The sequence below is a fragment of the Tenrec ecaudatus genome, chromosome 1 (assembly GCF_050624435.1).
Source record: "Tenrec ecaudatus isolate mTenEca1 chromosome 1, mTenEca1.hap1, whole genome shotgun sequence".
Classification (NCBI taxonomy): Eukaryota; Metazoa; Chordata; class Mammalia; order Afrosoricida; family Tenrecidae; genus Tenrec; species Tenrec ecaudatus.
Window position 1 is genome coordinate 129,572,949 of NC_134530.1, and position 27,495 is coordinate 129,600,443.

The 27,495-nt window shown below is 37.6% G+C and overlaps 1 protein-coding gene across 4 annotated transcripts in view; it reads left to right on the forward strand.

Annotated features, from left to right (window-relative positions):
* PTBP2 (polypyrimidine tract binding protein 2) overlaps window positions 1-27,495 on the forward strand; it is a 71,951-nt gene that overhangs the window by 35,042 nt on the left and 9,414 nt on the right. For all 4 annotated transcript variants that reach the window (XM_075558698.1, XM_075558689.1, XM_075558715.1 and 1 more), the window contains exons 4-8: window positions 7,481-7,653; window positions 8,765-8,908; window positions 10,224-10,388; window positions 10,479-10,589; window positions 21,551-21,746. In XM_075558698.1, the coding sequence (XP_075414813.1) occupies window positions 7,481-7,653; window positions 8,765-8,908; window positions 10,224-10,388; window positions 10,479-10,589; window positions 21,551-21,746 (789 nt within the window). The remainder of the gene's footprint in view (window positions 1-7,480; window positions 7,654-8,764; window positions 8,909-10,223; window positions 10,389-10,478; window positions 10,590-21,550; window positions 21,747-27,495) is intronic.

Below are 27,495 nucleotides of genomic sequence, written 5' to 3' on the forward strand. Positions count from 1 at the left end.
GACAAGCTTTTTAGGCGAGGTGAAAATGGTGTCTTCCACTGGAGTGGTTTGCTTTCAGGATCGTAAGAACAACACCATTTGTCTCCTCACCAGGAATGTCCTTGGAAAAATAGTCTGGGTTGCTTCGGAGCTGTCTTTTTCCTGTCAGTCAGAACCTGAGGCACACATTTTGCAACGACCCTTAACATTCCTAAATGTTCTGTTAAAATTCATCAAACTGAGCTTCAAGATAATCCAGACAACTTCCCATTTCTTCAGTAGTCTGTGGTCAGTTGTCAAGCACAAGTACATGAATTTTGTCCATATTTTTGTCTGCTCGGGAAGTTGACGGACATACAGAAAGAGGTTTGTCATCAATTGACATTGCACTTTTTTTTATAGAGAAAACTACTCATACATTTGAGTTTTTCCCATTGCACTGTCCTTGTAAGCTATGTTCAGTATCACAACAGTTTCTGTGGCATTTTTCCCAAGCAGGAAACAAAATTTCACAGCCGCAAGTTATCTTAAATCAGCCATCACAGAAAACGAGGTTCAAGCGGAACTGCTTTTACAAAAAAATTCACTGTGACCAGACAGAACCTTCCTGGTTAACACCGCCGGGTGCACTAACTGAGAGAGCGAGTTGCTTAATGCTCGCCTATCTGGACATAGCCGAACTACAAAAGCTCTGCCAAGTGGAGTTTTTTCCTTTTTTTTTTTTCAGTACCCAGTCGTATTCAACAACTTGAGTGAATCTTAGTCAACCTTATAAAGGAAAATGAAGTCAGGAACAAAAGAGTACATACTCTGCTTACATTTCTCTGTACTTCAGAGCAGACAGATTTGGCAGCGGGTTTTGTCTTGAATGGGTTTCCTTTTTGCATATCATTTAGCATGTATAAAGGGGCTTAGGTAGTGTATTGGGCAAAGTGATGAGCTTTTAACTGCAAGGTTAATGGCTTAAACCCACTACTCACCCTCTTCAAAGGTAGAAGATGTGGCTGTCTATTCCTGTAAAGAGTTACAGTCTTGGAAACCCTAAAAAAGAGTAGTTCTTATAGAGTGGCTATGAGTCAGTCAACTCCATGTCGACAGGTGTTTGGGGTGAGTTATTTATACATTACACAGTCATTTGTCAACTGAATATAAATTACCAAAAATTTAATTTCAATTATGGCTTTATATACCCAGAACAAAAGTTTTATGGGTAGCAATTTTTGAAGGATTGTTGCAAAAGAAATCCACAGTATTTTATTTTTATCTTGTGTGAAGAACCAGATTTATAACCCAGGCAAACCTAATCCTCTCTTTTTTTTTTTTGGATAGGGTGCTGAGTCAGTTTTTCAGAAGCTAAAAGTGACATTTTACATTAAATTTCCTTTTTAGAGTTTAACATTTTATCAATGTGAAAATAATGCATAGTTGTATGGAGCTGGTCGGCAGTTCAAAACCACCCAGCCTTCTGTAGGAGAAAGATGAGGCTTTCTACTCTCATCTATTGTCAGATTGACAGCCTCAGAAACCACAGGAGCAGTTCTTCTCTGTCTGATAGGGTCGCTGTGAGAATTCAGATGATGATAGTGAGTTATTGTTATCTCCCAAGTTTGCATTAGGGCACTTTAAGTATTGTGACAAAATCATAGAAACTTTTATTAAAAGTATAAAAATATGAAACTATAATTTCTCAACATAACCTCTCTTTAACTCTATGTACTTCTGAAGGTGATATTTCCATTTCTAATCCTTTCCTGAAGAATTCTGTGCCCTTTGTTTAATACCTGCTATTTTGACATCCTTGAGGAACTTAATGTTTCTTTTTCATTTGGTGTTGTTTGACTTTGGAACACAAAAGGATACCTGAAGGGGCAAGATCCTGGCTGTTAGGCCAGGGGGCCAGGTTTCCCAATACAATTCTTTAATAGGACAGCCTTCGCTGCCCTCAAAAGAATGAGTAGGTTCCTTGTTATGATGTAAACATTTCCTCTGTTGGATTTTCCTAGTCTTTTTGTCAGTAGTAGAGTTTTAAATTTATTAAAACTTCGACCTAATGAGCCCATGATCATCCCGCGTCTTTCGAGAAAATGTGTCAAAATAACCCCTTTGAGATAGATACCCTAAATACCTGTATACTCTGCTTTGATTTGAGATGTCCTAGCAGATCCCAGCAGAAGCCTGCTTTGAATGGACTTTTTTTTTTTTTTTGGAAGGCATTTTAATGAATTAAGACAAGTATATTACTGGGAGAAACTTGTTTCCAGTCATTCCTAACTATATGTTTAGTTTGGAATAAGCCTACCTGTGCATGTATGAACTGGAATCCTGGTAGCAATATGTTTTTCCTTAACCTTCGTAGTTATTTAATATGAAGACATTACTGAGCACTACGGTTAAGGATTGAAGAGAGCCCTGGTAGGGTGGTGGACTGTGCATTATGCTGCTAAATGCAAGGTCAGCTATTTTGAGGGAGATGGATGAGTGTTTGTTCCTGTAAAAATGTAAAGTCCTAAAAACCCAAAAGGTCAGTTCTACTCTGCTTTTTTTCCCCCTGATTTTTTAATTAATCGTTTCATTAGGGGCTCATACAACTCTTATCACAATCCATACACACATCAATTGTGTAAAGCACATTTGTACATTCATTGCCATCATCATTCTCAAAACATTTGCTCTCCACTTAAGCCCCTGGCATCAGTTTTCCCCTCCCTCCCCACTCCCTCATGAACCCTTGATAATTTATAAATTATTCTTTTGTCATAGCTTACCCTGTCCGACGCCTCCTTTCACCCACTTTTCTGTTGTCCGTCCCCCAGGGAGGTGGTCACATATAGATCCTTGTAATCGATTCCCCCTTTCCAACCCACCCTCCCTCTACGATCCCAGTATTGCCTCTCACACCACTGGTCCTGAAGGATCATCTGCCTTGGATTCCTTGTGTTTCTGGTTCCTATCTGTACCAGTGCCCCTCCTCTGGTCTAGCCAGACTTTCAAGGTAGAATTGGGATCATGATAGGGGGGCAGGAGGGGAAGCATTTAGGAACTAGAGGAAAGTTGTATTTTTCATCATTGCTATATCGCACCCTGTCTGGCTTTTCTCCTCCACGAGACCCCTCTGAAAGGGGGTGTCCAGTGGCCTACAAATGGGCTTTGGGTCTCCTCTCCGCACTCCCCACCCCCAACCCCTCATTCACTGTGGTAAGATTTTTTGTTCTGGTGATGCCTGATACCTGATCCCTTTGGCACCTCTTGATCACGCAGGCTGGTGTGCTTCTTCCATGTGAGCTTTGTTGCTTCTGAGCTAGATGGTCGCCACTTGTTTACTTTCAAGCCTTCAAGACCCAAGACGCTATATCTTTTTATTTTTTTCCCCAAGAGGCTATATTTTTTGATAGCTGGACACCATTAGCTTTCTTCACCACATTTTCGCATTCACCCACTTTGCCCTCAGTGATTGTGTCAGGAAGGTGAGCATCATAGACTGCCAGTGTAATAGTACAAAGTGGTCTTGCATTGAGGGAGTACTTGAGTGCAAACTGTAAGTCTTTATGGGAGTAGATAGCCTCATCTTTCTCCTGAGGAGTGGCTGGTGATTTTAAACTGCCTAGAAGTTTGCAATCCAACACTTACCCAACAGTGCCACCAGGGCTCCTAGAAGTAAGACCTCAAACACCCTACCATGGAGTTGGTGCTGACTCAGCAACCCTTTAGCGCTGGGTACAACTGCCCCTGTGAATTTCTGAGCTGTAATTCCTTACAGGAGTAGAAAGCAGCTTTTTCCTCCAGAGGAGCTGTTGGTGGTTTCTACCTGCCGACCTTGTGTTAGCAACCCAACACATAACTGCTACACCTACAGGGCTCCTAAAACAGGAAAAGGATTAGTTTAATATCGTGTAATATGAAGATTGGTGTAGATTTTGTAGTTACAAAGTAGATAACTGGCTTGGCCTTTTTGATAAAAGCAGATCTCTAGATCATCTGATAATACTTATTGTCATGGTCTGAGTTATATCCCCTTAAAATATTTGTCAGCTTGGCCAGGATTCTCAGTTGTTGGAAGTTATTTAATGATACAGTGTATCAGTTTTGTGGTGATGTCATTTGACATCAGTAGGCTGTAAAAGGAGTTGTGAGGTGCCTGGCAAGTAGTTAACTTGAAATGAGTGTGAGATATTAATGTGAAGGAAAAGTAGGGTTTTTTCTGTATTTCTCAAAAAATAAGGACAGTGTAATTTTATAATTTTCTTTAATTATATAATGTGTATCTCCTCCCTAAATTATTTATTAACTCTCTTTCTTAATTATGCTCACCATTCTCCAGAAAATATCCAACACAAATCTAAAACAAGAAGATACTCTCCTCATAGACTTCTGTTTCTTGGGAGGCATATTCTAAAAACCATTTAAAAAGGGAACTCTTTTTTTTTAATATTCTTTGTTGTGATTTTTCTTGCCCTTCTAGAAGAAAAAGGACAGATTAGAGTAGAAGAAAGTGAAGATTTGTAGTTTTGAGTGTCCTGATACCATAACTCACTAGCTCCTTGACTGGATTACTAAAAAAAAAAGCAAGGCCATGGTGGGTGGGGTGGGGGTGGTGGGGAGGCTGGCAGACATTAACAACAAACTACTATCATGCTTTTGTACTCCGATTTCCTTGCCAAGAAAAGGCAGTTTGCCAACGGAAGATTTAGTATTTCTGTATCAGTTATATCTTTTAAGGTATGTGTGTGTGTTTCATTCCTTGCTTTAACTTTTATTGAACAGAATAATTGATGATTATTTTGTTAAAAGGTACCACAGAATCAAAAGAATAGCCTTTTCTTTTTGAGAAGTTCAAATGCCTGTGTATGAATATATTTTCTTCCCTCATAAGATTTTAAGTGCATGAACTTTTAGGTCATGTAGAATTAAAAGGAGGGCTGGAGAGATTCCTGTAGTTTTTCATATTGTTGTAATGATGAATCGCCAGCAAGATTTTCTTGGTTCTGTATTCTGAAGCCGGCACTCAACTACTTTTCAGTGCTCAAAGCCAACTTGAAAGATGTTTTAAATGATGGTCAGTTGAAACTCTTTAAAAGCAAAATATAACAAGTATAACTTGACAAGTGTAAATTACCAAGTGAGTTCACATATTAGCTCATCTTCTCTCCTGATCAAATAAAGGCATGACACCAACCCTTTGCAGTCTTCATCAGAGACTCTTTTTATCACATTACTCGATTGTACTTTCTTCACATCACTTATCACTGTAAGAAATTACCTTGTTCTGGTTCCCCCATTAGAATATAGGAAAAAAATAGAAACTTACTCATTATCTTCACTGCTGTACTCCCAAAGTCTCTGTCATTGTCAGATATTTTACTAATGACATATATTTAAAAATTCAATGCGTGCCTTAATTTTTCTCTTGTGTTAGATTTTATTCATTAGTTTAAGGCAACCTGAACACGCATCTCTGAGTGTTGATGCAGACACACCTCACAGTTAACGTAGGTTCCGTTCCAGACCACCAGAATAGCAAATAGTACAAGAAAGCAAGCCACGTGAATGCTTCTGGTTTCCCAGCAAAGCATATCCTATGCTTACACTGAACTGTAATCTACTCTGTGCAATAGCATTATGGAAAACTTTTATGTTACTAAAATGTGACGTGGAAGTTTGAAATGAGAACATACTATTTTTTTTAAAAGCCAGTATACTTACTTGATGCAGGATTGCCATAAAAAACAGTCCCTTAGAAGTGTACTAAAATGAGGAGTATCTGTGATGATTTACAGTAGCAAATATCAGCTGTGATTGTGTATGATATCGTGAGAGGGCCGTAGAGATTCACAACGTTAGTTTCATTCCTGTAGAATCCCAATCAACAGGTTTGTTTATAAGCAACAAACTTTACAAATCATAGGTTTAGACTTAAACTCAAACAGGATCACTTAGAGCTTATTTAATTGAGAATGACTTTATGCTGTATAATTTTATATTTTTGTTCTCAGTTGCCATTTAGACAATTTGGACTCTGACCCCGTGTGACAGAGTAGACCTGCCCCATAGTGGGTTAAGAGAATGAGTTTCAAGTCATGGAGAGATTGAGACAATCTCAAGAGTTTTATTAAATGTGGAGAAGTTCTATGAAATACCTGAAAGTATATGCCAAGTGGAGTGCACGCATGTATTTCTCAGTATGTTAGGGATCTCCATTTTAATTAGATTCTCACAAAGACTGTTGAGTTACAAAGAGACTGAGAGTCATTGACCTGGCATGCTTGATAGACTATATAAGCCCTTTAAACAATTCTACATAAAATACCCCCTATTGTTTTATAATTTATCTTTGATGGAGCTTTGGGATTGAGGCAGCTATCTACATCATAGATTGAAATAGATCAGCTTAACAAAATAAGATGGTCAAACTGATCAGTAATTTTATAATAAAAGGATCTTGATAATAAAAAATATTTAAGTAGATACCAAATCCAAACACACTGCGATCGGGTTGATTCTGACTCATATAGGATAGAACTGCCGCCCCTCTGGATCTCTGAGACCTAATTCTATGGAAGTAGACAGCCTCCTGAGAAGCAACTGGTAGGTTCAAACTGTTCGCAGCTCAATGCATAGCCCACTGCACCACAAAGGCTCTTTTGACAAATAGAATAAGGTGGAAATATTAAACAATTAGGAAAGGTTCATTTTAGATGAAGTAGAAAGAATATTCAGTTGTTCTACTAAGAAGAATGATACAAAGTGAGGCTGTCTGCTCCTGGAAAGATGTTCAGCCTCAGGAGCCTTCTAAAGGACTGCTGTGAGATGGAATTCACGCGATGGCAGTGGGTTTTCAGGTTCATCCGGTTTACAGCAGTGCCCTTACACCGTGCCTCCTTTGATGCTACTCTTAAATAGCATATGTTTCTTACTGAAGAATTTATAACTTCGTAGATATAATACAACCTCACTTTTTTTTCCAGTCCAAAATTTTCACTTTTTCCCCCTTTGCATTTTAGAGGTTTTCTGCTCTTGTAAAGATTTACAGCCTTGGAAACCCAATGAGGCAGTTCTGCGTTGCCCTATGGGGTTGCTATCATGAAATTGCATGCTAATTGTGTCTTTAGCTTCGGGGAAAATTCTTTATAAAACAGCTTCTAATGTTTTTGCGTGTCATTTATTATTTTTACATGTTATCATTCAGAAACATATTGCTTGGCCTCAGTCTTTAACTAGTTAATGAGAATTTCATTTGTTAATAATTGGTGGGTAAAAAAAAAGAGATCAAAGCTAATGAAAATGACCTTATACAATAAATTGTAACCAAGGTTGAAAATTTGGTTTGCCAATAAAAAAAAAAATAATTGGTATATTTCTCCATTCCTTTGAAAGCCATATTCTTTAATAGCAATTCTAGCCACTCCGCAATATTTTAAATCTTTGTTCTGTTTCATACATGTAAGAAAGAATAGTGTGTTATTTTATTCATATATGGACATTACATTTTTTAAATGTTTTTCAGCCAATGGAAATGATAGTAAAAAATTTAAAGGAGAAGATAAAATGGATGGTGCTCCTTCTCGTGTACTTCATATTCGAAAATTACCTGGTGAAGTGACAGAAACTGAAGTTATTGCTTTAGGCTTACCTTTTGGTAAGGTGACCAACATCCTTATGCTGAAAGGAAAAAATCAGGTACATTTTTTTCAAGGCTTATTAAATGTTAAAGCTCAAACTAATGCAGCTGATGTCAACTATATATAGTAAGGGGTCCAGTACTGTGTTAAATTTATGGAAGAAAATCATTGAAGTTTAGGCCTAGTGTTATTCTCTTGGTAGCTTTGTGGGAAATTAATGCTAGAAAATCAGAATAGAAGAATCATCATAGTTTTCAGATCTTTCCCTTTCTGAGTTCATTTAATACTCTTAATTGAATAATTATTCTTTGAGGCTATGGAAAGTAAAAATAAAGCATTTCTTTTCTTGTTCTCTTGTAGTAACCAAAACTAGCGGAAAGAGTAGAATAGTATCTAGTCCCATAAAATTATCCCCGGGAATTATTTGTATCAGAACATAAGAATAAATTATTCATTGATCCTGGATATTCTTCATTGATTAGATTTATTAATGCACTAGGGTCAAGGTAAACTAAAACCTAAATTATTTCCAGTGGTGTGGTTGGTTGTGTGTTGGGTTGCTAACCACAAGTAAGCACTTTGACCCCACCAGTTGCTTTGTGGAAGAAAGATGAGGATTTCTGTTTTTCTAAAGAGTTACAGGCTCAGAAACCCTAAAGGGAAGTTCTGCTCTGTCTAATAGGGTCGTTATGGGTCAGAATTGACTCAGTGGTAATGAGTTTACTTATTGGCATTGAATATGGTTAATGGCCTGATGTTTGAAGCTTAAATATTTTTCTTTGCTTTTAAAATTGCGTAGCCTTCTAAAGTTTTTTTTAATATCTCCTATGTATTTTCTCTGTTGGGAGTAGGGTATTTAATGCTAGAAATGGTTTAGGTTTTATTTTCTCTAGCTTTGTTATGGGGGATAGAATCATGAGGTACAGATGATTGTGCTTAAAAGTGAAAACACTATTATATGCTCAACTTTTTTCGTAGGTTCACTTTAAACATATTCTTAAGCTTATAAGGGATTTCTGATTCTACTTATTAGAACATCTGAATGTAATTTGAAAGGAGATATTCTGAATGTTGCTTTTAAAAATCAGATGAATTGATTATACAGATGATATTAATTTGAATTTAATGCCTGTTTTTACCCCTTTTTTGTGGCTTAATTTTTTTTCCAGGCATTTTTGGAACTAGCAACAGAGGAAGCAGCTATTACTATGGTTAATTATTATTCTGCTGTGACACCTCATCTTCGTAACCAACCCATTTATATCCAGTACTCAAATCACAAAGAATTAAAGACAGATAATACATTAAACCAAGTGAGTATGTGTCAGTGTGATCCGTTAGGAATCTCATAAACATACTAACAGAAAATAGCATGTTTAGCTCTCTAAAACGTGTGTGTGTGTGTTTTCTTATTTTCAGTCTTTTGTGTATTCTGTCACTTTTACCTGGAACATTATGGTCTGCCCACCCCCTACCCTTCACATACTTCACATACCTATTTCCAGAAAGCCATTCCCTGATCAAAACGAGTGGATTAGGTTTGGATTGAGTGACTTTAATGCCAATTGCAATCACAGTCTGAGATTATTGTACACCTATCAAGACTGGCTAAAATTCAAACTCCAGGCAATGCTTAGTGTTGGTGACAACATAAGGAAGCTCACACCCTTATATATAAATAGTAGGAATGTAAGTACTAGAATCATTGTGTAAAATTTAGGGTATATACTTCAACTGAGCATGTGCATATTCTTTGACTCAGTAAATTAACTCCTAATTACATACTTGAGAATACTGGTATACTACATACAGTAAGGGTATGCCGGGCCCCTGTAGGGTTTCCCGTACGGGCTCCATGGCATACATACAGTATACCGTGATATGTCTGATGCATGTCTGTTGTGACACACATAAAGACATTCAGATGTTCAGCAGCATTGTTAGAAATACTGTCAACCCTCTGCATCTGCGAGCTTTGCATCCACTCATTCAACTTATTGCAGATCAAAAACACTCGGGGGAAAATGACAAATTACCAAATAAATCCCTCAAAGGCTAAGAGTGGTGGTGGTGGGGGGGTTTCTAAAATACTATTATAGCTTATATATTATACTAGTATTCTAAGAAATCTGGAGGTGATACAAAATTGAAGTATACAGGAGGATGTGTGTAGGTTAGATGTACTTATTACACCGTTTTGTAGAAAAAGCTTTTGAGTATCCTATTTTTTGGTATCCACAATGGGATCCTAGAACAAACACCTCACAAATACCAAAGGACAACTATAACGAACTGTACAGAATTGTCTTAAATAACTCAGTAATTTCCATGTTGCTGTCTATAATGAATTTCTGTTCTGTGTTTCTGTTTAAAACATTCTGGTTATGTGAACCAAGTGTGTGCTTTTGCACCATTGTTCCCTAACCCTAAGTAATTGTTATGAAGTATTAGTATTTGAATAGTACGTAGACGAAGTTAGGCTTGTAGTAATATATATGCTTAAGAACATTAGTGGAGTATTAAATTTTGTTTAGTCTGCGTTCTAGAAAGAAGTGAGTCGGTAGAATAAAATACAGCAAAGTCTATAATGGCTGTTTATAAAGTACTCTCTTTCCGTTCACTTGATAGCGTGCTCAAGCTGTACTTCAAGCCGTGACAGCTGTGCAGACAGCAAGTACTCCGCTCAGCGGCACCGCAGTTAGTGAGAGTGCCGTGACTCCAGCCCAGAGCCCAGTCCTTCGGATAATTATTGACAATATGTACTACCCGGTAACACTTGACGTTCTTCACCAAGTAAGTTCAATTTAATTTGCACATTCACCTCTAACATTAGAGATATATTGACAGCATAGAAATAATATGTTGAATTTAATGTTTTAACAGATATTTTCTAAATTTGGTGCTGTATTGAAGATAATCACATTTACAAAAAATAACCAGTTTCAAGCTTTGCTCCAGTATGGTGATCCTGTAAATGCTCAACAAGCAAAACTAGTAAGTCTGGAGATTGTTTTTAGGTGGTAATACATTCCAGTTAACAGAGATGCATTGTTATTAATATTGACCTAACTTATGATAGCATGTGGCATTATAGACATAACAGATATGTTTACAGGCTATTTAGAAAACCGTAATATTTGGCATAAAAATTGCTTATTTTAAAAATTAATTTAAGGAGACATCAATTTATTCTTATCCGTAATATAAGAACCAGTTGTTGCCTCGTCACATTTAACTCGAGGAGGCCCCATGTGTGTTAGACTAGCACAGTGCTCCGTAGGACTTCCTGTGGCTGGTTTTATAGAAGTAGCTATCCAGGACTTCCTTTTCAGGTGCTTGTGCTTAGACTTGAACCTTTGGCCTTTTGGTTAGTGGTATGCACATTAACATTTGCACCACCCAGGAACTCTCCTATCCATGATAGAGTTTTTTTATTATTGTGCATTTTTGTTTATGTGCAAAAAAATGTGTTGTGTAAGTGTACGAATTTAAGATTTTAACTGGTTTTTAGTTCTAAAGTATCTTGATACTGACTGGCAGTAGATTGTGTGCAGTATCATAAAGAGATGTGGCTCATGTGGCTATGTTCTCTCTTTTTTTTTTTTTTTTTTTTTTAAGCAAAAGGGAAGACATGTATTGGAGCCCAGCATACCCTACTGTGTAGGCATGCCCAGCAAAGGGTCACACCATTCACTGTACCCCATGTCCCAGAGGAATTCCCCGAGAGCCGAGTCCCAAAGCCCCAGGACTGGCTGGGAGTGGGGACATCAATTTGTTTAAGCTTATATTTAATGTTATTTATGTAACCAAAACTGCAACACAGCGGATACACTAGAAATTTTCGTGAGGGGTGTTCACAGATTTGGGTTTTCCTCACTATTCTTTTTTTTATTTGGGGCTCTTACAGCTCTTATCACAATCCATACCTATATCCATTTTGTCAAACACATCTGTACATATGTTGTCATCTTTTTCAAAACAGTTTCTTTCTACTTGAGCCCCTGGTGTCAGTTCCTCATTTTCACCTTCCCCCTGCCCCCTTGATAATTTTTAAATTCTTCTTTTTTTTCCCATGTCTTACACCAACTGCCATCTCTTTTCACCCACTTTTCTGCTGTTTGTTCCCCTGAGATGGGGGCCATATATTGATCCTTGTGATCCGTTCTCCCTTACTACCCCTCAGCCCCCAACCCTTGCCCTCCTAGTATTGCTGCTCCTCTTACTGGTCTTGAGGGGTTTATCTTTCCTGGATTCCCTGTGTTGTGAGCTCTCATCTGTTTTAGTATACATACTCTGGTCTAGCCAGATTTGTAAGATAGAATTGGGGTCATGGTAGTGGAGGGTTTGGGGGAGAGGAAGCATTAAAGAACCAGAGGAGGGTTTTGTGTTTCATCAGTGCTATACTGCAACCTGAGACTAGCTCTTCTCTTGTGGCTGTTCTGACAGGGTGTACACTTGACTCCTGGTGGGCTTTGGGTCTCCACTCTGCCCTCCCCCTCATTCCCATTGATACGCTTTTTGTTTGCTTCGCTTTGGGTCTTTGATGTCTGATACCTGATCCCATATTGACACCTCATGATCTCACAGGCTGGTGTACGTCTTCCATGTGGGCTTTGTTGCTTCTTAGCTAGATGGCTGCTTGTTTATCTTCAAGCCTTTAAGACCTCAGCTGCTATGTCTTTTGATAGCCGGGCACCATCAGCTTTCTTCACCACATTTACTTATGTACCCATTTTGTCTTCAGCACTCGTGTCAGGGAAGATGAGCATCACAGAGTGCCATGTTAGTAGGAGAAACTGTTCTTGCATTGAGAGAGTACTTGAGTGGCGGTGGTCCAATGTCCATCTGCAATAGTAATACTTTATAAATAAATATATGTGCATATCTCTATTCCTCTGTCATTGTATATAAATATATTTACATATATAAATGCCTGAATTTAGACCTCTACATAACTGTCCTATGCCTCCCAGTTCTTTTCCTCTATTTCCCTTTACTTTTGCTCTCATCCCACTATCATGTTCATCCTTCATTTGGGTTTTGGTACTTCCTCTTTGCTATATTACGCTTGATCAAGTGCCCCCCCCCCCAACAAAAAAAAATCCTGTTCCCTCCTCCTCATCAATTTTGGATCACTTACTCTTCCCTTGTCCCTAGGTTTGTTGGCACCCCCATCATTTTCCTCCATCTTTCCTCCCGGATTCCCCACAGAACCATCAGTCCCATTATTCTCTCCTCCGGAATGTTCATCCTGTCTATCTTGTCCAGATATATACCTGCATAGACAATAGTACGTGCAAAAACAAAGCAGAGCAAAATATTTTTAAAAAGACAAAATAATTCAACAACAGCTAATACAACAAAAATAAATAAAAAAGAAAAACCAACAGAAAAACTGAGATGCCCTCAAACAGTTCCAGATCTGTTGGTTGACCGTTATGAGTGTTTTCCTGTCAAGTCTGCTGGGGTGTCATGCCCTGGCCCCCAAATCTACTTTTAGCACTCTTCGAGGACTTGGTTGCTTTGCTCCCCTTGCTGCTCCGCTGCACACCCTTAGTGTTCACTCCAATGCGGTGGGGTGAGGTCAGGCACATCTCCCACACCGTGTCCCTAGTGCTGTCCGCTTTAGTGCTATGTGCCAGTGCAGGAAGCATGGTCCTGTCTCAAAGGGGGGCCGGCCCTGTGATCCTCTGTGCTTTGGCTGAGCTGAGCCGGAATGTTGTCCTCAGGGGTGGTTGAGCGCATGGTGTGCTCCACTCTCTCCTTCCCTCTTGGTTTGCTCCTGAGCTGCAGCTTCAGTGCTGTCCTCTGAAGTACACTTCTTTGGGGTGGGGCTGGGGATGCCCATGTAGTTGGAATTGGGGTCTGGCCCTGCTGACCTATCTATTGGTTGCCTGGTTCATGCCTGTATGTTGCATTCACGTCTTGGCATGTCGGGTTGGTGTCTGGTCCCTCTCTCTCCCCTGTGGAGATCAAAACAACACCCTCCTTTTGGGTGGGTAATGTCCTGTTCCCCCAACACCCTCTTTCTCTCTCTCTGTTTCTTCTCCCTCGTTATTTGGCTGCCCTGTGTCCCTGGATTGGGGTTGGCACCTGCCGTAGTACCTGGACCTCATCCCTGGTTTTAAAAACCATGAGAATCTTCATAGGTTTTCTGAATAAGTTTTTAGTCTATTCACAATTATCTTGCTTGATTGTTACATACAGTTGCAAAGAAACCTTGAGATAAGGCAGAATCTTCCAATACTGATGATCATTGTCAGTTGGCTGTCTTGGTTTTACTTTCTCAAACTTGTATTTCTGACTTTACGGTACCTTTGCTGTGTGTCTCTAGCTTTTCTGTGCCATGTTGAATCATTGCATAGTTCTTCGTTATTGAATAGCAAATGCACTCTGTCTACCCTTGTCTCACCCTTTCCTCCATGGCACACTTCTTTTGGACAGTTTCACTTTCAACAGTTCTAGAATGGTTGTACAGAGAACAGACTGTTTTTAAAATTATTAAATTTCAAGCCTTAGAATCTCATTTAAAGAACAAAACCACTTCATAGAACAGAAAAGCTATAATATTAGTTGTGAGCGCATAAATGGAATCGTTTATCAAGTGCTATTTTATAAATTTTCTGACCACTGTTAAGCTATAAACTAAAGAGAATATTTTTCTGTTACAAGGGAAGGCTAAGACTTAATGAGGTCAATCATTTGTATACTGTACACTACTGAAAGGTAGATATTTTCAGCTAACATTCCATATATATTTTGGTACCCACATTATATATCTAACTTTAGTTTTCCTCTTCAGACGTAACTATTAGAATTTCTCCCACGGGTCTATTGTTCTTTTCCACATGCCACAGTAACCCCACTTCAGAAAATTTTGTATTTAATCAGTTCTTAAAATCAAGTTGCTGTGATTTGAGATGACCAGTAGGAGAAAATTTAGAAGCCCTGATTTTAAATGCAGTGTACATTTTTCTTAATGTGAGCTATTTTTGTTGTGATTCCAATTGACCCTTCTGATCCAGAGAGATCATATTTAGCCAAAGGACCAATGAAATGAGATATGGTTTGGAATTGTGCTGCATTCAGAGCATAATTTTTATCGAGAGAATAATTCATATGTGTGTCTTAACCTGAATTTATCAAAATTAAATGTATTCTTATGATATTTAAAGTAGTATATTGATGAGAATAAATGAAGCTTCACGTAATGAGTTGACACACAGCTAGGATTCATTCGGAAGTGTAACCTTTGCTTCACTCATTGGAGGAAAAGGAGTTTGCGTCTTAATCATACTTGTCCCATTACCTTGTTGTTCAGACGCACAGATAGGATTCATTCGGAAGTATAACCTTTGTTTCATTCATTGTTGGGAGTGGGGCGGGGGTTGCATCTTAATCCTGCTTATCCCTTTACCTTGTAATTCAGATTCCTTGGTAAAATTTTTATTTTGATGACCAGTTATTCTCTTCTTGACCAGTTATTCTCTGCTTCTACACCTACTTCAATGCTGTTGGGTATACGTAATGAATCAAATATACTCTTGACAGTTTTTACCAGTTTCCATTTGTGAGAATCAACCCTTTGCTTCAAAAATCATTCCAGTTTTTTAGCCAACATGATCTCCCGTATTGGGAAGAAATTGTCTTTCTCCATGTCTGCCCTAGCTCCTGATTATGGCCTTATCCACTGTTACATAGAAGGAAACTCCCAACAAAATTACTCACAGAATCTGATGTATCAACACCTATGAAGCTGTGAACTAAAGCTTTTTAACTTATTTATATTTTTAGCTGTAAACTAAAGCTAATGTTTATTTTTTTAAAAGCCATCAAGTAGATTCCAACTCACCAGTGCCCGAGTGAAACACAGTTTGGTCCTGCGGCATCCTCACAACTGTTCTCCTGGTGAAGTCCAGTGTTTCAGCCGCTGCGTCCGTCCATCCAGCTTGCTGAGGGTCTTCCTCTTTTTTTGCTGCCCCTATGTTATTAGATAGGATGTCCTTTTCCAGGCCCTGAACTCTTTAAATTCAGTGCACTGCTGCAACCATTGTTAGGTGATCTTCAGTAACATTTTGCTTCGTGTGATATCAGATTGATAATTGTTCTGTAGTGTGAGCATTCTTGGAATGGGTACAAATAGAGATCACTTCCGGTCAGTTGGCCAAGTGTTTTCTTCCTAATTTCCTGGCAGAGACAAGTGAGTGCTTCCAGTACTTCAGCAGCTGTTGAAACATTTCAATGGGTATTCTTTCTATTCTTTGTGCCTTTTCTTTTTTTGTTTTTGTTTTAGCTAATGGTTTCGTTGCAGCTTGAACTTCTTCCTTCGGTGCCATTGGTTCTTGGCTGCTGCCTCCTGTAATTGTGGAATTCAGACACATGGATTTTATTATTACAGTGACTATATATTCGTTCCATCTTTCTATGTTTCCTCCATCATTCACTACTTTGTCCATAGAATCATTCAATATTGCAACTCAAGACTTAAATGTTTTCTTAAGTTCTGTTAGTTTAAGATGTGCTGAATGTGTTCTTACTTTTCTAACTCTAGTTCTTTGCACATTTCATTGTAATATTTTCTCTTCTGCAGCTGCCCTGTGAGAATTTCTATTCAGCTCACTGACTTCATCATTTCTTCCATTTGCTTTAGCTACTCTGAGATTGAGTTTCAGAGGCTCTTCTGAGACTCACTTTTATCTTTTCTTTTTTCCCGTCTTCATGACCTTTTGCTTTCTTTAAAAATGACGTTCTCGGTGTCGTCCCGGAGCTCATCGCTTCTTTTCCCATTGCTGTTCATTGAGTCCTAGTGGTTCTTCAGTTGTTGAAGTTAGGTAGGATATACTCAAGGCTCTATTGGGAATCTTGTTTGCATTTTCTTCAGCTTTAATCTGAAACATGTGAGCAATTGGTGGTTTGTTAAAATGTTGGGCCCTTACTTGATTTCAGGTGCTGATATTGAGCTCCTCTGTGGTCTCTTCTCACAGAGGTAGTCAATTTGATTTCTGGAGTTCGTGTTTATAATGGCCATTTGTATAGTGGGAAAGTATTTGCTTTTCTTTTTCTCCATTTATAACCAGACTTCGTATGTGAGTTGTGTATGCTGGTTATGTTGTTTCTTAACTCCTGATTTCTCTGCTGCCTTTAGTTTGGTTTCTGCCAGAATTTATCCAAATTCCTCCTCCTGGTGCACCACAGATCATTTAGATTAGCCCAATCCCAGTAGCACTATTTACTTTTATCACAAATAACTTCTAGGTGACATTTGACACTGCAAACCTGTCTTAAAACTCTTACCCACTTTCTCTCTCTCACCTGACCTTTGCGCTCTCTCTCTCTCTAGGTGACATTTGACACTGCAAACCTGTCTTAAAACTCTTACCCACTCTCTCTCTCACCTGAGCTTGCTCTCTCTCTCTCTCTCTCTCTCTCTCTGTCTCTCTCTCTCTCTCTCTCTCTCTCTCTCTCTCTCTCTCTCTCTCTCGCGCGCACACACACACACACACACACACACACACACACACAGTCCCTCCTCACTGAGCTATATACTAACATGCCCTAATACTATGGGACTTCCTGCCTCTCTCTCTCTCCTTCACACACACACACACACACACACACACACACACACACACACACACACACACACACACACGACTTCCTCTTTGTTGTATCTCTTCCACTTGAACTTCGTAAGTTACCCATTTGTGATTTTTGACCATACTCACGTCACTTTCTCTAGCACAGATTTAACGTAAAATGTCTAGATTAGGAGCCTCATGGCCACGGGACTAACACTGAAACCATCAGTCTAACTTTCCTTCCCATACGCATCTTCCTGAAACAAACCACTATCAATAACAGTAACAGGAAGACACAACCTGGTTGACCTCTAATATACCTATGTCAAAGTGTAATAAGTAAGGTATAAAAATAAGTAGTAACAAGCAATGGAAAGAAAACGAAGTTTTCTTAAGACTTTTTAAATGTTAAATTCACACCCAATGTTTCATTGTGCTGTTTCAAGTGTCTTGTTCTGTAGCATATTTTCCAAGTTTTGCTTACAATATTTAACCATAAATTCTACAAATGTTAACTACAACAAAACTTTTTATTACTGTTTTTACATGCTTCCTAAACTTTCCCTGTGAATAAATGCATTTGATATTTCTTCATGTGAAGTATCTTTAGCCTCTACTGTCAGAAAATCTTTGCTCTTGCAGTTCCTTTACATTCTTGATTCCTAAATGAAGGACTGATTTGTGTGCTATTATTTTTCCTGAGTTTTTGCCAAAAAAATGTGAGACTGGTTGAATTGAGATTGTGTAACTTCTTTTTAATCTTGTGATTTTTCTCCATGTTTATGGCCACCTTCCTTCGAACTAATAACAAGTGCCGAGATTTCGATTTTCATGCATTCTCAATTTCTGTTCCTTTTCTTACTAGCAGATCTTTTAAATTTTTGCTGATTGTTTTAAGATTTGCATCATGAGTATATAGTGTAAACTCCACGTATGTATAGTCTTTCAAAAAAATTGAAAGGGTAAGAGTTAAAATTGAGGGCTTCTAAAGAATTGGCATATGCCTTCTAGACCTTTGGATGGATCAGTCAGCCTTAGTATTGCTTGGAAAGAACTCAGTCCAAAGAAGTTACATTGATGTTGTCATTGTTAATGATTTGATGTCAATATCTTTTCATTAATTTGGACACTAACTCAAAGCTAGGTCTATTTTCCCAAAGTATCATTTTTTTCCCTTGATACAGCAGTCATCCAAGAGTAAATTTTCTCTACATCTTTTGCTATTCATATATTGAATTGAGACATAGCTTATTTTACTTTGTTCTCATTTTCTCTATGGAAATACTAGAAGGTTAATGTATACCGATTTCCAGTGCTTTTGTTTTGCGGTAAAATATAAATGATAATTATTCTCACTAGGAGAATTGACACTTGGCTTTCATTCTTACGTGGTGATAGGTGCCATGCCTAGCCCCAATATAATTGAAAACCCTGGTAGGATTTTTGCTTCAGTTGAATCTTGTATTGATATGGATGGACTCATGTTAAAAGTTTGAATCATATTGTTTATTATTAACTTGATTAAAAATATATAAAATTTAACTTGGCATATTTATTAGCAAAAGAGATTCATATTTCCTGAGAGTGGGGATATTTGAGTGCATTACAAGCTTTATATACATTAGTGGTAACTATAAAGAATTACTTTCTCACATCCCCGGAAAACCAGGTTGAAGTCTGGTCCCTCTTTCCCTTTGGAGATATAAACAATACCCTCTCCTTGGGTGGGTTAGTGCCTTGTTCCCCGACTACACATTTCTGTCTCTACCCACCCCACCCCCCTTTTTAGTTGGCTACCATATGTAATCCTGGATTAGATCTGGCCCCTGCCATACTACCTGGACCTTACTCCAAGAATGTTTGTATACAGTAGCTTTTTCCCTATGCCTCTTGCTTTTTTTTTTTAAAGCTTACCTGAGCAGACTCATGTTGTACTTGTTCTTTTGCGCTTGGCGTACTTCACGTAGCATAATTTCCTCCAGTTCTTCCCATGCGGTGATATGCTTCATGCGTTCATCACTGCTTTTTAGCGATGCATAGTACTCCTTTGTACATACGTACCAAAGTTTCTTTACTCCGTTCGTCTGTTGATGGGAATTTGGGTTGTTTCCAACGCCTTGCATTGCGAACTGTGCCGCGATGACATTGGAGCACAGATGTCTGGCCATGGTTTTGTTTCTTGCCTCTTCTGGGTATATGCCCAGTAGGGGGATTGCTGGGTCGTATGGTAGCTCAATATCCATCTGCTTCAGAAATTGCCAAATCGATTTCCATAGAGGCTGTACATACCTACAGGTCCCCCAGCAGTGGCCGAGAGTTCCTGTCGCCCCACAGCCCCTCCAACGCTTGTTGCTTTCTGTTGTTTTGAATTGGGCTGTCTTTGAGGGTGTCAGGTGGTACCTCATGTTATTTTAATTTGCATTTCTCTTATGGCTAATGATCGGGAACATTTTCTCAGATGTTTATTGGCGATTCAGATTTCTGCCCTTGTGAAATTTCTCTTCAGGTCCTTCGCCCATCTCCTCAGTGGGCAGTTCGTTTTTCTCTTATTGTAAGCTTGTAAAGTATTGTAGATTTTAGTAATAAGACCTTTGATGTGTCATTCCTAAAAATGTTTTCCCAGTCGGTGGGTTCTCTTACTCTCTTGGTGAAGTCTTTCAATGTGCACAGGTGTCTTATCTTCAGTATATCCCACTTGTCAATTTGTGACTCCTCTGTATTTGTTTCCTTCCCTATTTCCGATAGTCTATGTGTTCTCTGTGCCAAGGTTCTCAGGTTTGTCCTAATTCCCTCATTAATGGCCCTAATTGTTTGGGGTTTTACCTCAAGGTCTGTGATCCACCTTGAGTTTATTCTTGTGCACGGAGTGAGGTATTGGTCTTGCTTCAGTTTTCTGCTGGTAGATAGCCTTATTTCCCAGCGCCATTTATTGAAGAGGGCATCTGCTTCTCATTGGATGTTTTTGAGCCCTTATCAAAAATCAGTTGCTAGGGTGCTGGTGTTTTTGTTTCTGGGTCTTCAGCCCTTTTCCATTGGTCTGAATATCTGTCGCTATACCTGGCGATGCCTGGGTGGGGTGGGATGGGGTGGGGTGAATGGAGGGTGAGTTGGAGGTGGGAAGCTGATTATAAAGATCTGCATATGGCCTCCTCCCTGGGGGACAGATAATGGGGAAGTGGGTGGGGGGAGACATCGGACAATGTGGGATATGACAAAATAATGATAATTTACAAATTGTCAGGGTGGATTGGAAGGGAGGAGAAAAATGAGCTGATACCACGGGCTTAAGTAGAAAGCGAATGTTTAGAGAATGATGAGGGTAACAAATGTGCAAATGTAATTGACGTACAATGGATGGATGGATGGATTGTGATAAGAGTTGTATGAGCTCCCAATAAAATGATTAAAAGAAAACAATAATTAGTTTCTCTTTAGCACGACATATTTTTAAGTCTAGTTGAGTTACTTTCCATCCTAGCTCTATGGCAGTGAAAATGGATGTCCTGGAATAATTTTAAAGTCCCCTAGCAAATAGCTAACGTGCAGGTTGGAATGTTGTTCACGTTCAGTGGCGCTCTGTCCATATAGTTCTGCATTTACTTTGGCAGAGCCAGGACTCCTTTAATGGATCTTGGGCTCTTGGGTGTGATCTTTTTGATATGTTTTTAGCAGAAAAATTATGTATTCGTCTAATGGAAAGTTAAAAACGTATTAATCTGTTCTTAATTTATTGCAGTCTTATATCAAGCTGGACTAGAAATGGAGATTATATAGGAAGAGAATAAAGCACAATAGCTGCATTTGCTTAGTTTTTTTATGATTCACCATTTATTTCCACACATGACTCACCCCACCCATGTGAGGAATTATGGCCATAATTATAAGAAATTGACTCTCAGCTTCAGACCTGGCAGCCTTTTATCTCGAATTTCCTTGTGGAATGGCATTAGACTTACGGATCTCCTCAAGTTATGCTGACTTATATTGAACACCCCAGGTTAAGCGTGATACTAACTTCTGTTCACTTTCATGGGAATTGCTACTACATATTATGGTGGCAGATAATTTAATGGTTTGAGCCTAGCTCATCTAATATGGGATTAAATAGAAGATACTTTATAAATCTGTACCAATTCATATAAACACTGTCATTCACCAAGGTGCTATGCAGTGAGTTCTACTACTCTAATAAGACTGATGCAGGTTAAAGGTTATTCAACAACAGCTAACGAATGTAACAAAGCATGATATATGGAATGGTTCCTTTTCTGATGGCTTTTTTTATACAGGGTTTTCACTGTTGGGTTTTATTGTGAAATCATTTTCCCCCAGTTTTCATTCATTTCTTTACTGACGTAACTGACTTCCCTTTTGTAGGCACTAGATGGTCAGAACATTTATAATGCTTGCTGTACCCTAAGGATTGATTTTTCCAAGCTTGTGAATTTGAATGTAAAATACAACAATGATAAAAGTAGGGATTATACTCGACCAGATCTTCCGTCTGGAGATGGGCAACCTGCATTGGACCCAGCTATTGCGGCAGCATTTGCCAAGGAAACATCTCTTTTAGGTATGATTTTTAATATCTATACCACTTTTCTCCCACTTTGTCAAATGGAAACGTGCCTGGTAAATTTCCGTAAGTATACTGAATCTCCCCCAATTTAGAAACTAACTTTGTATTAAGTTTTGTTTGTTTTTTCAGGTGAGAAAGTTTTAGGAAAAAATCCTTAAAAGTGTACTTCATCTGAGTAACTAAAAGTATGTTCTCTTCATTCCTATGTCCACCTTCATCTCTTCAGTACTACTTTCTAAAACAAAAGTAGAAAATTATCTAATGAAGATACTACTGTTGACATCTTAATGTAATATTTACACTTCAAACTTGTTTATGTCACCTTGCGTATATTCTTTATAGTAAATCTGATTGTTTTAATTAGTATGAGAAGCAGTGAAATGTTAGCAGACAAATTATGTGTAATGGGAGGGAGCACCTGTGTTTTTTGAAAGAGCCTAATCTTTAAAAGTAGAATTTTCTATACAAATTATTATTTTGCTATTCTTTTTCAGATTGTTTATTTGTTTAACTTTGTGCGTTACAATGATGTTAACCCCCCTAATAAAAGTGTAGTGAAAGGATACTGCTAATAGTTCATATAGATGATATTTTAAAAATGAGTGAAAATTTATTTTGTAACAAGTAATTTGTAACTTAAGATGAAATCTTGTACTTTTGTCTTATTTAATGGGCTTAGAAAATTATATCTCGATTTCTGACACATTTAAGATCTTTTGAATTAGAATTTTTGCTCACATGGAACTTGAGATTGATGGTACTAATTAGCACTTAGTTTTCTCCCTAGATGAGTTTTTTCCCTTACTGAAAAAGATACAGCATTATAATTAAATATTTTTTTTGGAAATAGTTTATTTCCTGAGAATATGGAATGATGCCATCCCCTTGTGAGTATGAAATGTGTAAGTGATAATAAATCTATGAAGAGCCATAGCGCACAAGCAAAGCAATTGGTGTTGGGCATTATGTCTAGTGACATCAAAAAAAAACCACCCTTTATTCTAATTAATCTCGCACAACCCATATATACTTATGATTAAAATAGATGCCTTATGATAGTAACATGACAATTTCCCTCTGATTGTTTTACTCTAAGCTTTGATTCCCTCAGCTCTGCTAGAAAATTGGTAATACTGACTTTTATAATGTGTAATTTTAAAAGCAGTCAAGATAGAGATAATAGTGAATGATATGGCCCTTGCTTACAATTAGTGCTGTAGAGATTTAAATTCTTCACTGACCAAAATTGTATAGAAAAGATTTAGCGTTTATTGGATAGTGCATTAGACCAGGTTGACTAGATAAACAAGTCCAATTATACTCCTCTGTGTGAGAAAGAGCTTTATATCAAGGAGTAATTATCAAGAAAGCCTCCCAGCCCAGACAATTCAAGTCCATAAGCCCAGTCCTAGTCCATAAATCCTTTAGACTCATGTATCTACATGGAGTGATGCAGAATGCAGGAAGGTGACAGGCCGGTGGGCGTGGATTCCCATGAATCCAAGATCAGTGGACACATGGCAGGGCTTCAGCAGGACTGAAGGTAGAGCAAGGCCCTCATGAGAAGGCTACACCCCTTTCTTGGTATAATTTTTGAAAAGGTCATTGGGGAGTAACTGTTCTCATAAAAGATTACAAAGCCTTGGCACTACTAACATCTATCTTGCATTATGGCTTTATACATTTTTGTAGTATTATAGCTACATTGTTTCACATTGGAAACCTAAAAATGGTTTGCTCAGTATATCTTTGAGCTCTGTGTTGAACTTTTTCATAGAGTGTATTTGTTCCCTACTTTTCTATCTTACAGGAAAAAGACAAAATTTTGTATTGTGAATATAGTAAATTCATATTACTACATGTTTTTGTCTTTTTTACCTGTCTTTATTGGTCTTTGTATATTATTTAAACTAAGATTTTAATTTAATTATAAATATCCTCATAGTTTATGGAAGTAGATAGGTCAAACATTTTTAAAGCAGTGGACTCTTTAGCATTGATGACCCACAGAAGATAGCTTCTCTTCTATTTTTATAATGTTTTTCCCTTTTTCCTTTAGTTACAGAACATACAGTTTTATATTAAATAAGATCATATCGTATATGAAGATTTGTGTTGTATTTTATTGTAACTGATGTTATTAAGCAGTTTGTGGAAAAATTCCATTTAATAGCTGTCTAATGTCAGAAAATTTAATCTTTTGTTTTAAACTAGCACGAATGCTATGAGAGGGACTGTCCTAGCACTGACTTATTTTTTAAGTTGATAGGAATACGTCTAATTTTTATTTTAGTTTTATCACTTTATTAGCTAGTTTGAACTTTTAAAATGTTTACTAGGTATATATAACTGTTGAATTAGTGACTTATATTTCTGTTTGGATATTCAGTAATTCTTGCACATTTTTTATTGGGGATATTGTGATGGTATTTGATAAGAGGTGAATCTTCAGCTTTATAATCACTTTAAAAAATCATTTTATTGGGCGCTCGTATAGCTCTTACCATAATTCATACATCCATCCATTGTGTCAAGCACAATTTTACATTTTCTTCCTACTTGAGCCCTTGGTGTGTGTAATCACATATTTTGACGAGGCTTTTTTTCCCTTTTTAAATCTTAATCTGAAAGTACTCATCAGATAAATATTTGCACATATTTGAGATATTTTGTATGAGGAACCACTTGCTGCATTGTTATTCACAATAACAATGTGAGATTGTCTTCACAGTCTCACTGTAGTGGGATAGTGGGATCTTTCCTCCGGGATTGATAACCAAATCTTTCCTATTTGTATGTCTCAGTTAAATCTAGTTACGTTAAAGTACAATTAAACTAGTATTGATTGTATTTATTTCCAGAGGAATCAGCTTCAATTAGTACTTGTTTTAAAGGGAAGTGATTAAGTGTGCTTTCAATTTGAAGGTTTTATTAAAAAACAGTATAAAGTTGCACTCTTAAATATTTGGTGGGAAATTAATGTGCATGTTTTCATAGCCACTTGATTTAAGTTTAATTATTTTATAATCAGTATTATACATTTTTATTGATTTATTTTGTACAGTACTTGTTAAGGACTAACACTTAAACCTAGTTTCTCTGGTTTTTTTCTTCTAGTGCTTGCAATTAGTTTCCTAAAAAATATTATTTATTTAAAGAAGGGAGATTTGGTAGTTAGTTAGAAATCTGACATCTAAATACACTATCAGAAACCTGGGAGACTCTTAACCATTCACATATTCTACTTCAAAGAACAAGTTGATCAAAAATCCTTGAGATTATAAATTGAGGCATTATTATAATGATCATTTAATCATGTTTAAGGAGTTACAGAAATAATTGTTAAATGATTGTGTTGTCTAAAAAATAGAGGACAATACCTACAAAGAATATTTATTTTAAAGCATTCTATACAATTTAATTTGAATAAAGTAGCAGGTAACAGAATAAAGTAAATTTTTTGTTGGAAATCTGTTAGCATTTAATATTAATAGGAAATAAGTACAAGAGGACTTCAAACGTTTGTGGGGAAAATGGAATAACATTTTTTCCATCTACTTTTGAAGCTTAGTATTTATCCAAATTTTTATACCATTTGATTTTATCTTTTCGCCACTGTATTTGTGATGTATTAAAATGACATGTAAACTGAACTTGAAATGATTTCTGAAAGTTTTTTTGTCTGTTTTTAGTAGCTAAAAACATTCACATGCTAATTTAAAACACATTTTTATTACCGTACATACTCCAGTATAAGCCAACCTGAATATCAGCCGAGGCACCTGATTCTACCCCAGAGACTCCATTAAAAATTTGCTGAAAGCTGCTAACTACCAGGTCAGCCATACAAAGCAACTGACCCCTCCAAGTGAGAAGGACGAGGCTGCTTCCTTAGAACGTAAAGCATCACTGTCCTGTTAGAGTTACTGTGAGTGAGAAGTGAATGTGGCCTTTGTTCTTTTTCTGAATTACAATGAATGCTATGTGTCCCATCATCTTAATTCAGTATTTCCCACACTAAATCTATGGTATTTAGATGAAATCCTTGCCATTAGGTCATTTCAAAAAGTACTGTAAGATCTGTAGAATAACATTTTCTTGCCAATCCATAATAATTTGCATAGGAAGTTTGATTTGGCCATGCCTGGCATTGCAGAACATGAAAGGATGATAGTAATGTGAGCAGAATGGGAGAACAAAGATTTGGGCTGCATTGTGCAAAGCCAAAGGAAACTAAGAAGGAAACTGGCTACCATAAAGGCCAAACGTGCCTTCGGAGGTTCTAAGGGAGTCAGAGGATCAAGAACGTGAACAGAGAAAGTCAGGAAAATAAATTTTAATATTAGAAAGAGCAAAGAGGTAAAAACAAAAACAAATATCTAGTCGAGAGAGGGTGTTGAAGTGGGTTAATGAATTAAAAATCATCGAAGGTAGAGGTTTTTGAAAAATTGTAAGACCAGAATGTTTTTCTAAAAAGTCTCTCAGAAGACGACAGGCCGTTGGTGAAGTTAAAAAATAGCATTGGGTGCTTAAGTCTTTGATTTAGAATGAATGTCCTGGTGACTTTGATCAAATGGGTGATTGATTGCATGACATTGAAATCAAGCAAACTCACTGCCATTGAGTCGATTCCCACTCATAGCGATCTTAGTCTGACGGGGAAGCACCCCTCTGGTGTTGCAGGACGTCACTCTTCACAAAGTATAGAGCCACATGCTGAGTGGCTGGTGTTTTGAACGTGCTATGCCACCAGAGTTCCTTCTCCCACCATGCAGTCAGTGCTGACTCAAAGCGACCCTCGGTGGGTTTCTGAGACCATGTACAGGAGTAGAAAACAGTCTTTCTCCCAAGGAGCTGCAGATGGTCTTGAACTGCCAATCATGTGGATCGCAGCCCAATGCATAACCACTACACCATCAGGGTTCTTTATGACATCAGAGGTCAGTCAGTTTGATGGTGCTAGACCAGTCACAAAGCCATGTTGTGTAGTCAGGTAGAGTGCCTAGTTGTACATTTCTTCCTTAAAGAAGAGTTGGTTTATGGATCTAAAAATGAATGTTTTGAGATTAATAGGACAAAGCATCCTTCTGAATTTCTTTAAAAACAATTTGAGTAAAAGTACAATTGTTGATAGAAAAGAATTGATTCCAGAAGTAAAATAAGAATTGAAGGGAGCATTAATAGAAGAAGAGAAATGGACTGTCAAAAATAACATTACTGTTTTTAGGATCCTCAGTAATTTAAAATCATGTCCTTAGACCAAAAAGATAGAGAACTGATAGAGCTGATTCATAGTAGCCTATGAGATATGATAGCTGCTTCTGGAAATGAGCATGGGGAGATGCAGGAAATGGTGATAAAAGTCAAGAGATGCAGGGAAAATGCCAGGAACCAGGCAGCTTTGTAAGGAATATTTTAGTAAATGGTTAATGATTCCAACAACCAACTAAAGGCCTTGAGAATCATCATGAGAAATGAAACTGATTTTTTTTTTTTTTACGAGCTGGTCTAGATTTTACTAGATCCTAACGTAGATTTCAGAGAGGTCCTTGCTGTCAAAGGGGAGTTGAGGCTTACTCACGACACTCCAGGTTTGTCTGAATAGAAAGGTGCCTCTGGAGACTGAGCGTTTTTCTTTTATATGCCACAGATTGCTTTCGTGTGTGTGTATGTTTCCAATAAAAACCTTTTGCCAATTAAAGTCATGACAAGAAAACAGGGGGATTTTATTCTAAATGAATAA